The sequence below is a fragment of the Schistocerca americana genome, chromosome 1 (genome assembly GCF_021461395.2).
Source record: "Schistocerca americana isolate TAMUIC-IGC-003095 chromosome 1, iqSchAmer2.1, whole genome shotgun sequence".
Taxonomy (NCBI): domain Eukaryota; kingdom Metazoa; phylum Arthropoda; class Insecta; order Orthoptera; family Acrididae; genus Schistocerca; species Schistocerca americana.
In genome coordinates, this window is record NC_060119.1 from 930305250 (window position 1) to 930317820 (window position 12571).

Sequence of the window (12571 nt, forward strand, 5' to 3'; positions counted from 1 at the left end):
GTGTGTGAAAGCTTAGGTTTTCGTGTAATTATACTGTGTTTATATTAATTTAAACCATTAATTTTTTATATGTGTGTGTTTGCACTATTTAACAGTGGTGTTGCTATTAGCTGACTACATCCCATGTCCTCTCTGAATATCTGCTGTCATTGGCTGCCAAGATCCCATGACGTGAGCTATGATTGGCTGACATAAGTGCATCACCAACACAATCTTGATTTCAGTGCTTTGGAAGCTGCTGTGCTGTATTTGGAGGAATTTGTATTTATACTTTCATTATAGGAAAATATGCTGTGTACCTGTTGCTGAGCATCAAAGGTCTTTGCAAAACACTCTGTTTTTTGCTGGTTTTCATTTCCTAAAATGCTGATAAGTTCTATGCTGGTGTATAAAACCTTCACCATTCAGGGGGTTGATAGGTTTTACAGCTCTGATGGAAAGTATTTGTCACTTAACACATTAAAACACTTTAGCCCGGGGTATAGTGTATTTCACCCAGGAAGAAGTGTGCATTTAACAGGGAAATCTGGAATTTTTTCCCTTTGCCTGCATAAACACCTAGTGATAATGATATTCATTTTGAATTTTCCTGTATATTGAAATACCCCCCCTCCCCCAGGAAAAGCAGTCTACATGCTGCTGTAGGCCATTGGAACTACATATTTTGTGTCATGATGTGGCAGTATATCCTGAACAATTTTAATTTAACCACACAGTCACATACTCTTCAATCGGTTACTCAGAACTTGCCTGACAGTGGCTTTTTTGCCATGCGCTGTCAGTCATTGCTTCTGACTGTAGATGTTGAGGCTTTAGCTTGATCCTCATAGGCATTGTCAGACCTAATCCTAGCTCTGCTCTCCTTTCTGAAAATTATAAAAAAAATGATAACTGCTGTCATTTCAGGGGATGTGTGATACACAGTTTTCTATGCAGTTTAATCACAGTGCAATTAGAGAAGTGAACATTGTATTCATAAACATGTATCAGTTTGCTACAATTCTAGACCACTGAAACTTTAAGTAAAAGTTGCCTACTTTGTTTTACATGTGAGACAAGGTTAGATACCCACTCTTTCACCATTGGCAGGTACCCTGCAATTCCTTGATCGTGTCTGAGTAGTTACAGACACAACCACTTAAATGTTGCATTTAATGCTGTTACTACATATGGAATGGCTTTTACCTCAAGAACAGGTATTTGCATTGATTCTAATCCCACTTCTCCTAACTGCAATCCTTCATTTGGTGTTGCTTCCATTGTGTCATGTACATCCAAGTGTTCAGAAAAGTTTTTGACTTGCGTCATGCAAGAAACACTCTGATGTTTGAATTACCTGTGACCCTTTTAGTGTGGTATCAAATGAAGCCTTAAAAATGTATTGTCTGTTAGTTTTTGTATTGGACCCTAAGACGAAAGCCAACAGCAATACAGCCACAAGGGTTGTGAAAGCTCAACAATTTTGTAAAGTAGTAAAGAATTTGCCACGCAGTATTGCTGCTAGTAGTGTGTCACTGAGGTGATTGTTTTCTGTAAAGTGTTACCATTCTTTTATCATATGCTGCTTCTCCTTTACAATTAATGCCAATATATTACTGCAAGAAATGATCTACCACAGTATATTCATGTCTTGTTAAATTAAGCTTTTTGCTGCTGTGGACATATATACACATGTATGCTGTTCCCCAGGTGTTGTGAACGTGTATATGCGTCACTTGGATTTTCCTACACTGCTATGGACAAATGAATGTGTCCCCAGTTCCCTACCTCTTACTGCTGTGGATGAATTATTTCCCTGTCTTGGTGAATAAAAAAATTTCAGCTATTTATCATACAACATACGTGGTGTGCTATTATTTCCAGAAAACCTCATTTTGATGTCTTGAATCATTTATGAGATATGACGATTGTTATGACCACTTGATTCATAATACGGAAGTACATGAATGGACGCGTCACGCACCATTAATCTTTAGATATAAAACCCAGTAACTTGACAAAAAAAATTATATATCATTCTGCTCTCAGTTTTAACTATAATTTTGATATCTTGTGTACATTTCATTCACTGTAATGTATAAATCAACCACACGCAAAGTTCATGCAGTGCATTTTTATCTCTATAAAATCTTTAAAATTTCATGCAATGTTTTACTTATTTGACACAGCACGGTAGCTATGTCGCAAACAAAAGGAAATTCATTTCTTTATAGAGTGCAGATCTCAGACTGGAAGATTCGCAAAAATAAAGTTTTTTCACCTAATAGTTTTCGAAAAATCAGGTGATAAGTATATCAGTCGGAATGCCATCTCTCAGCAGTCACCATCATTTGGTGAGCAGTCCAGCCGTAACAAAAGCAGCCTTGGCATGGAATGGAAAAAAACTCATGTATAGCAGTGAAAGGGTTAAAGTGCTTTTTAATTACTGTATGTTTTAGTTTACTTTCAGATACCTGCATTTCCCTTGAAACTGTGATTGTATTGGTAATGGGTCTTATGATGAAATTAAGCAGCATAAGATTCTGTTTCCCCATGCCTGTGAATGCACCTATTTCTAGGCTAAACTAGTCACATATTTCATGTTTCATATTACTGAATGTAACACTCAGAAATTATTGTTTTTTCAAGATTCTCCCTCCAAAATTGGATAGTTTTGGTCGAGTCATTGAGCAGCCTGTTGACACTTGGGAACCAAGAAGTGGAGTGGCTTTAGCGCTGGCACAAATTGCTCCCCTGTTGAAACCTACATCAGTTTCAAGTCTTATTACATTCTTTGTGTCAACGGGTTTGGGTGACAGAAGCCCAGAAGTGCGCAAGAATATGCTTGCTGCAGCTTTGGCAGCAGTGGACTTGCATGGAAAAGTGAGTCGGTGCTATTGAACAAATACAAATAAATATAAGCAATTCTTTATTGAGTATCTAGCACCAAGTTATTTTTCTAGAGTTCTCAATTTCAATTAGTCTGCAATAGATAAAACTTATTTTCACTAAAATATCAATATTATTACATATGGTGCAACTCAAGAAGATAAAATAAGCTAAACATCAATACTGGTAACTAAATTTGTAATAATAGCTGAACTCTATATTTTCAGGAAACTGTAAACAGTCTTCTGCCAGTTTTTGAAGACTTTTTGGATAAGGCTCCAGATTCTGGCAGTTTTGATGCTGTACGCCAGTCAGTTGTGATTTTGATGGGTTCCTTAGCACGACATTTGGAGAAGGATGATAGGAAAGTTAAACCTATTGTTGGGAAACTTATTGATGCTTTGTCCACCCCATCACAGCAGGTCAGTTCTCATGTTAGTTTTATGTCAGAATGGTATTTGATATTTTTAAGTATGAATATGAGTGATCTTTATTCTCTTTGGCTGTAGGTACAAGAAGCAGTTGCCAATTGTCTCCCCCCATTAGTCCCTGCTGTAAAAGATGATGCACCATTATTGGTTCAAAAATTACTCCATCAGCTTTTAGAATCAGAAAATTATGGTGAAAGGAAAGGTGCAGCATACGGCTTGGCTGGCTTAGTGAAGGGAATGGGTATCCTTGCACTGAAGCAGCTGGATATTATGAACACTCTTACAACAGCAATTCAAAATAAAAAGAATTTCCGCCACAGAGAAGGTAAGTGATATTGTTCATCAAATTTTAATAGTCTTTAAAATGAATAGACAGATGTTTTGTATGTAATGAATGAGTTAACTGTTTTCAGTACTCATAAGTATTACAAAATCTATATTTTGTTTTTAATGTATTTTTATCTTGGAAATATATTTGTTAGTGGCATTCAAATGAAATTTGATGCTAGGAATGACACCTTGTTTGTGGTCAGGTCCTGTGTGTTGTATCTTATATCCCACTGTTCTAGTGTTTGTGGTTTGGAGAAAAAGAGCAGTATTCATTTGTAAAGATGTAGCATCAGATAAGTATTGAGGGAGTCTGCAAAAATTCTTTTTATACTTTGGTAGGTAGAGCACAGCACTTAAATGCAGAAATCCTGGATTGAATCTTGAACTGAGAAAAGATGTTAACATATCATTGCTAGTACTCACCTAACTTAACAGATTATTCATAAGTAAGATGACTCATTGTGTTGAAAAATTGAAATTGATTTGTACTTCCAGTCTCCGTTCATGATGCATGATGACTGAATATTCTACATGTAGGAACAAAGACATTAAGAAATATGAGAGTGTATATAAATGGCTAGTAAGTAGTCATCCACATGTTTTGCCAGATCGTTACAATTGACTTAAACAGCCTCGTGTGGCATAGAAATCCATATTTGTGCCTTTTTACTGCTCGGTAAAGAAAAACCTCGTACAAAGCTAATTTTGGACCATAGGAAGACTGTGCAATAAATATGATCTCTATCAATTCCAAGAATTGTAGAAATGTTCTGTCATGCTGTAGTGAGGTGATCAACATTCCCGTTGTAATCAACTTTCTAGCAGTATATCAGAAACCCTGATCATAATTTTCTGTACTCCAAGTATTCACAGTCCTTTGATCCTCCCATGAAACGAAAAACTACCACCATGTATTTTTCGTTTACCACCATGTATTTTTGGTTCTTTTATTGATTATTTTTCATTAAAATATCTCACTCTGTTGATTCACACTTATTCTTTGGATCAAAGTGATAATTCCATGTTCCAATGTTACAAATGATTTAGAATTGTCTCAGTTGAGAGCTGAAACTCTTTTATTTGCATCACTCATCACAAAAATGTTCCTGTTTGTCTTTCACATAGTAAAACACCAAACCTGATAAAACTTTACTGATGCATGTTTCCTCATTCTGTATGTTAAACATCAAAACTCACAACTAATTTTAATTTCACTATAGAACAACAATAGTAAGCCCTTATAATAATAGCAATAAGCCAGTAATGTTGGCATTTGCACGGCTGAATCACAAAGAATGCTGTTGAGGACTACTTCTTCTTCTTCTTCGTCTTCTTCTTCTTAAAAAAAAAAAAAGAAACGTTGCAGTAGGCAACAATACTCTCAGAACTTCATTGGTAACTCTCGTACTACCTCCCAAATGTATTTTTTATATGACTGGGAGGAACATTGCATTAACTTACAATAATTTTAAAAGAAATAATGTTACTCTGTTGTTGCTTAAAATAACCAAAGTAACCAGCAAAGTGAGAAGTGGTTAGTATCTTGACTTTGTCATTTGCTTACTTCACTGTACATGTGCCCTGTGAAACTGAATTTAGTAACACAACAGGTGGTACAGCACTTAGCATACTGGACTCACAAAGAGGAGGTGTGGGCTTCAAATCCCCAACTGATTATCCTGATTTAGGTTTTCTATGATTTCACTACAATTGGTTAAGATGAATGCTGCAGAGATACCTTCAAAAAAAGCCCCGCCAATAAGCCTTCCGTGGATAGGGGAAGGATAAGGAAGGGCACAGCTGACTTCTTTCCTTACCCTTCCCCTATACAAGGAAGCCTAAATCTCCTTTCTTTGTTGATTTTTTTAATTTATTAGTCATTTTACAGAATTGATAGAAACTTATATATCTGTGATTTCATAGTAGTGTGACAGTAGCTCAGTTTAAAGGTATGCAAGGGAGGATAACCAAAGAATAAGGTAATTTAATGAATAAAGAATCTTTTAGTGTAACAACACAGAAAGTTATATGAATTTAAAAGTGCGAATTATGAGATACCTGTCAGAATATCTATATTTTCTGTTCTCTTGCCATATGGGTATATTTCTGTTTGCTTGCTTACTATCTGTTTTTATTACCACTTTCAATGGAAATTTGCTTTAAAATGGCACGGACAGAAATGTATTTACACCTTTTTTACCAGAGGACCATTGTATATTTTTGAAAGTAGAGACTCTCACATGACAAAACTCTTTGAAGAGTAGTTGTTTTTTTTTTTAAAGGAATGTAGAGATTAAATCTATCTGTTACTTTCAGGTGCTCTGTTTGCTTTTGAAATGCTGTGCCAGATGCTTGGGCGCTTATTTGAGCCATACATTGTTCATGTCTTGCCCCATCTTTTGCTGTGTTTTGGCGATGGGAGTCAATATGTACGTGATGCGACTGATGACACAGCTAGAGTTGTAATGAGTAAACTGTCAGCTCATGGTGTGAAATTAGTGCTTCCATCTCTCCTAGCAGCATTGGAGGAAGATTCTTGGAGAACAAAGACAGGTGTGTTGGTGGTCTTTTTCGTGATTTACTACTGGATACAGTTTCATCTTTTGAAATTTTTTTAATACATTATACATCAAACATTATTATCAATGAAAATTTATGAACATATTTTTAGAGATGTAGCATATTGTAAATAATAAATAATGAGATACTATTTGTTTTCCATGTACAAGACTGTTTCCCTCAGTTCTGCAGCGTGAGTGATGAAATCCAGTAAAGATATGTCATGTAGGAATATCTTGGAGTATAATTCCTTTTAGTTTCCTTCCTGAGGGTTTTATGTATATTTATTTGTTATACCTTTCGTTGAGTTTATTATTTTCTGAAAAGTAATTGATATTCAAAAATAATTGTATAATGTTTCTGTCATTGCAAGTCATTTATATATATAAAAAAAGTGAACAGTTGTGAAATCACAAAACTATGAAGTGCAGGGGTATTTCTGAGCCTTTTGCAAAACAAGAGTATTGTCATATATAGCTTCAGTTTTCCTCAATGAACGACCACTTGTTCGTGTAATCTGTGCTTTGGTCCATACTAACAAGGGGAGGCCGCCAATTGTGAAATTCAGATTCGATTCATACTGCGCATAATAAAAGCTCGTGGCCAGAGGTGTAATGTGGCAAAGCACCAAGATGCACTTCTCAGCCGTTGTCGAGAAAATCGACAGTTAAAAGAAACCGTTGCGGTGAAATACTCCCTACGAATAACAATTTTCTACAGCGCCGTGGCGCAGCGGTAAGCGCTCGGGTTCGTAATTCGAAGGTCGCCGGTTCGAATCTCGCGCCATGCAATTTTTTTTATTATTAGTTTTTTGTAGACACACAACCAACACAAACATATACATGAAATTCAAGCTTTCGCAACAAACTGTTGCCTCATCAGGAAAGAGGGAAGGAGAGGGAAAGACGAAAGGATCTGGGTTTTAAGGAAGAGGGTAAGGAGTCATTCCAATCCCGGGAGCGGAAAGACTTACCTTAGGGGGGAAGAAGGGGTATACACTCGCGCACACACACACATATCCATCCGCACATACACAGACACAAGATACTCTTTGCCTTTAAAAATGTCTGCTTGTGTCTGTGTATGTGCGGATGGATATATGTGTGTGTGTGTGTTATACTTCACTTGTGTGTGTGTGTGTGTGTGTGTGTGTGTGTGTGTGTGTGTGTGTCTGTGTGTGTGTGTCATACTTCACTTACTTTCATTCCATAATGTCATATGGGGTTAGTTCTGTTGAGTCATTCTATGTCAGTTCAACCGAGGGCTTCAGCTCATAATCTAAGATTTGGCTGAATTTTAGCACGGCAATGTTACCATGTGTGGAACACTCATATACAAAGCATAAGGTTCCCTTAGAATTATTTCCAGAATTACAGCTTGCGAAAGAAGGTGGTGTGACCCAGAAAATGCAATGCGTACTTGGCAGTCAATCTTCAGAGGCAAGTTCAGGACTTGATAACTCAGAAATTATTCTTCACAGTCCAGTGAAACTTTTACTACCTAGTGATATCCACTTAGGGAACACACTCAATGTGTCAAAACACCAATAACGTGTTTCACAGGGAAAATTAAAAAATGTCAAAAACGTGATTAAAAAAATTGTAACATGTTAAGAGATACATATGAGAGAGTCATATTGCAAGTGACCGCCAAGCCAGATATATTTCATTCAGCAAAGGAATAATGTTTTTATAGTCTGCCTGATGTGTACTAAACACACAATCGACACATCATTCACACATACTGAGTCACAATCACAGGAAAATAAAAAAAATAAATAAACAAATAAAAAATGAAAAATCACTAGGAAAATGTGGGTTTTCAAAGTGTGGCGGCACAAAAGGGACAAGTGATATCCAAGCCATATTTCATACACTGCATAAGTAGACAACAATGTAATACAGTCTCATTCACAGCGTGCCAAACTTCATGCGTGCAGGCCATGGCCTGGCCTGTCTAAGCTCTACTCGTAACTTTTGGGAAGGGCCCTGTATAGTGCGACATTTCATTTAGTTATGTGATGTGTTATTTTTCATTTGGCTCTTCAATTCAGAATTGTGGTAACAGCGGGGTTTTACTGTTCACTATTTTTCCGTAGTATGAAAGATGTTCACAGGAATCAGCATATATTTGCACAAAAGGAGACAGTATAGCGGTTTGTCATCACAAGTGTTTAAAAATGAATATAGATGAGACTTATCAACATCTATTACGCTGTCATGTCAATGATGGGTGCTATAAATTTAGTGTGAAACAATATTGCAATACCATGGAAAAAGAATTTAAAGAAGTTGATAATGAAAAAGCAAAAAATTACGATCTTCGACGGATAAGATTCATTGTTCAGTACATCAAGAAGCACTTTGTACTAAATTAGCAAAAATGCTGCACGTGGAGAAATTGTTGGTATAAACAGTAAAATTTATGAGGTCACGTGCATTATTCCACTGCTAATTCCATCAGTTTTCAGTGTAACTGAACGAAGAGTGTGGAGACTTTATATATTACTGCAAAGTATGCTGGTTAAGTCAAGAGATGTGCTCAGAATGATTTTTCAGTTCAAAACTCACAATTGTTGTATTTATAAAGGAAAAAAAAGTGGAGGAATGACAAGTAGAAAATCTGGAATGGATTGCGGACCTCACATTCTAAATGGACTTGACTGCACACTGAACACAGTAAGACATTCCCAGATTAACAACTGCTTCCTTCTGATTTTATGGGGATACAGTTAAAAAGAAGATAGCATTAAGGAATGGACACATACTGACAAACACGGTCCAGTCCCTAAACTCAGTACTGTTAAGGAAAACACGAGATTTGAAGAATTCATTGTGGCCTTGAAAGAATTACAAGGATAGTCTCTAAAGTGTTTTGAGGACACTATCAATCTTACATCTATTTTCGACCTATCTGAGAGATCGTTTGGTGTTTCAGTTGAAAGCGCCCTGTGCATATGCAGATGTAACAGATTGACCTGCATGATAGTTTCCATTTTACTGATAAATCTGTTTGCATTAAAACTGTCCAGGACTTCTACATTGTGTTCTTCAGTTAGTGTGTTCACGTCTCCATAATGAGGTTGCAAAGGTGCTACAATATTTCAATCAATATATTTGTGTGAGAGATGTTTTCTTATTATGAAACTAAATAAATCACCATTATTACGTGGCCACTTGAGTGTGAAAATCTGTGAACTGTGTGCGTCTGTCTGAATGCCGGTAGTTTGTGACAGATGAAAATTATATTATGTCTTCAGCAAATCAAAAATAATAAAATAATATTGAAAAACTGTTTTGTGCAGGACCAGTGTTGCTGAGAAATGTGAAATACATAAACAACCCGTATGCAGTGTGACTGCAATGCCATTTAAATGTGGTGCATTCAAAGTTTTCCCCTCTTCCCCCTCTTCAAGCCAAGAGAGCATGGCATGGCAATGGGAGAAATGAGTGCTGAGTGCTGTGGCACTCGTACCTGAGCATGGCCACGAGCTGAAATCTTTTCTGCCCCAATGTAATGTGTCTCAAAATTTTAATGTGTTATTGCACGACACTTGTGTACAATGAAAGCTGACAGAGATATATTTAAGACGTGACCACTGTTGCAGAACACAGTTTTGAAAGAAAAAAAAAAAAAAAAAAAGGTCATAAACTCTTCTGCCCGGTGTAATCACTATAATCACTAAGCAACAACGTATAGGTAGATTAACACAAACTGTCATTAATGTTTAATGACAAAAACCAGTCGCTAGTGACTAGAGCAAATATTTTCCCATCCTGTAACTAGACAGTCTGTTCTTTGAGTGGCAATATGTACTCTCTTTCTGACACAGTAGTAGGCACTGTAACCATCATAAGAATATGTTCAAAAGGAATCCAACACGTCTCTCAAGTGTGGCCTGTGAAATGATCTTGCGTGTCCCCCTGATGCCATGAAGTCCACTAATACCTCACTTTCCGCTTCACTGTAGTCTGCGACACATCCTAAGTACCATTTGTAATCATAAATAGCAACACTTTTGCTTCTGAATACAGTGCCAGACATACTATGAAGACACATGTTGTGAATGAACCTATAATGATAATCAGACAGTCTGCTCATCTGTGCATTGTCAGAGTCCACCGGAGAAAAGTGATGTTGGCTCAATGTGCCTGCAGTAGTTTTAATGTGTTCCAGTCTGCAATTTAGCAACTCTTCAGCAGATTTCACCTCATCTTTGAAACACAAAATGACTGTATGCAGGAGATATTGTTCTGTACCCAGGTAAATAATTGAAGAAGTGTTGGAACATGGCATTCTGTAGGGTGCTACAGACTAGCTTGTGCTGCCATGTACTTAATGGTAGCACCGATACCGTTGCATACATTTTTACCATGACTTACTGCAAAAAAATTCCATTTTGCATGATTCTGAAAATCATGGTAATGCATGCATAAGTTTTTGAGATTTTTACAAATTTTGTACTGGCTGACTGCCCCATCACTGAAGTGTTTTGCAAATTTAAGTGAGGCAGCTTGTTTTTAACATATGCCACGAGAGTGTGGATGTGAGCATGAACTGCAGTGGCATAATGAATTAAGCAGTCACTGAAAACACACAAGTTCATAGCAGACACACCACCTGATGGATCTCTATAGTAAATCACAAATGGTTGGAGAGTTGCTTGGCAGTTGTCCCAATGATATCCTTGAATAGCAGCTTGCACTATAAATGCATAATTTTCAGAAAAGCTTAGTTTATTATAATTTTATCTTGTATCAAATGCAGGTATGCAGGTTGCACTGTTGCTGTAAAGCTGTGTGCAGTCAGTTTGTCTGGTGTTTATTTTATATTTTTTCATAACACAGTTTAACAAAATCTTCCACTGTACTTCACTTTGTTTGAAGAGCTGTGTGATCCATGTGTGTCCTTTGGTTATAAAAAGTAAGATTGTCCTCCATAAGGAGCTTGCCACACACACACACACACACACACACACACACACACACACACACACACACACACCAGGGGGCTCACCACTCTTTGGCAAGTTCGTGCTTGGCTACCACAGGACCCCAGCCTATGCAGCACTTTTTCTCTTCTGTGCTGTGTGTCTATCCTCTTGCTATTCTTTTTCCCCTCCCTTGGGTAACATGTCTGGGGTATTATTGGGAATGTTCTGCATTCTGTCACTGACCTGCTGTGAACAGTGTCAACTTTCTTTTTGGCCCCCTTTTCCTTTCTTTATTTCCCAAATTGCCCATTGGTCTCTCTGTCAGATGTTAGGGAGGTGTGACCTGAGGTGTGAACAATCACCTAAGGAGGGTGTGCCCCCCTTGTGAAGGGGGCCCTCAGTTGGAAGGAGCACGCCATTGGAGACTCTGACAATCATGGGGGATTTCCTTGTGATGAGTCAATCATTCTCTCCATCAATGTCAATGAAACGTAAATGTAATGAGGCTACTGATTCGGAGATCCTTCCCACTGCACCACAGTTCTGTGTGGTATCCCATACTGAAGACGGTTAGTCCTTCGCCATGGTCAATCCGTTTATTATTCAGAAAGGTGTTGATGCCATCGCTGGCCCTGTGAAATACTGTTCTCATTTCTGGAATGGCCCTTTGCTTTTGGAGACGGCTTCTGATTCTCAAGCACAACTACTTGCTGCCTCGCTTCTCCATGGCTACCCTGTTCGTGTTGAGGCACATAGAACTTCGAATTCTTCCCTTGGTGTAATTTACACAAGCTGCTCCATGAAGGACATGGTCACACAGACATGTGACCTCAAATTTGGCTCTGAGGTTGTGAAGTCGCCCAGTGTCAAGGTAGCACCACTGCCCCCCGTCACATTGTGCAACAAACCATCAAACTTTCACCTAAAGGGGCGAAGCTACCCACTACATAACCAGCAGGCAGGAACGGACAATAGTAGTACTCCCGAGAAGACTTGCTCCGTCTCTCTAGCCAAACAACACCCAAGTCTTCCTCTAACGACAAGGGCTCGAAAAAGTCTGCTGAAGACAGTCTTTTCCTTCACCAGCTCGAAGATCCTTCTCAGCAGTGTTGCTACATGGTCACTTAGCCCCGCCAGCCTCTGTCTCTCAAGTGCGCACCACCAACCGTTTTTCAGCATTGGACTCCACAGACTGACCACACAAGCACGCCTTGCTTCTGTGGACCCCATGGAGCAGGAGCCTCTTGCTTGTGTGTTCTGTAGTAGCGACTCTCCAATGGCTGTCCCTCTGCAGCCACAGAGTTGACACCCCTACATCTCTTCCTCCTCGTGACTGTCCTCCAATGGAACATTCTCGGCCTTCGGTCCCACAAAGAGGATTTATGGCCGTTTCAAGCATTGCAACATCCCCTTGTACTCTACCTTCAGGAAACAAAATTGTGCCCTCAAG

At 38.2% G+C, this 12571-nt stretch overlaps 1 protein-coding gene across 1 annotated transcript in view; it reads left to right on the forward strand.

The window, feature by feature from the left end:
* Positions 1-12571, forward strand: part of LOC124615378 (eIF-2-alpha kinase activator GCN1) — a 283362-nt gene that overhangs the window by 170565 nt on the left and 100226 nt on the right. Inside the window, exons 20-23 of the mRNA XM_047143206.1 lie at positions 2629-2862; positions 3096-3290; positions 3378-3624; positions 5946-6182. Of these exons, the coding sequence (XP_046999162.1) occupies positions 2629-2862; positions 3096-3290; positions 3378-3624; positions 5946-6182 (913 nt within the window). The remainder of the gene's footprint in view (positions 1-2628; positions 2863-3095; positions 3291-3377; positions 3625-5945; positions 6183-12571) is intronic.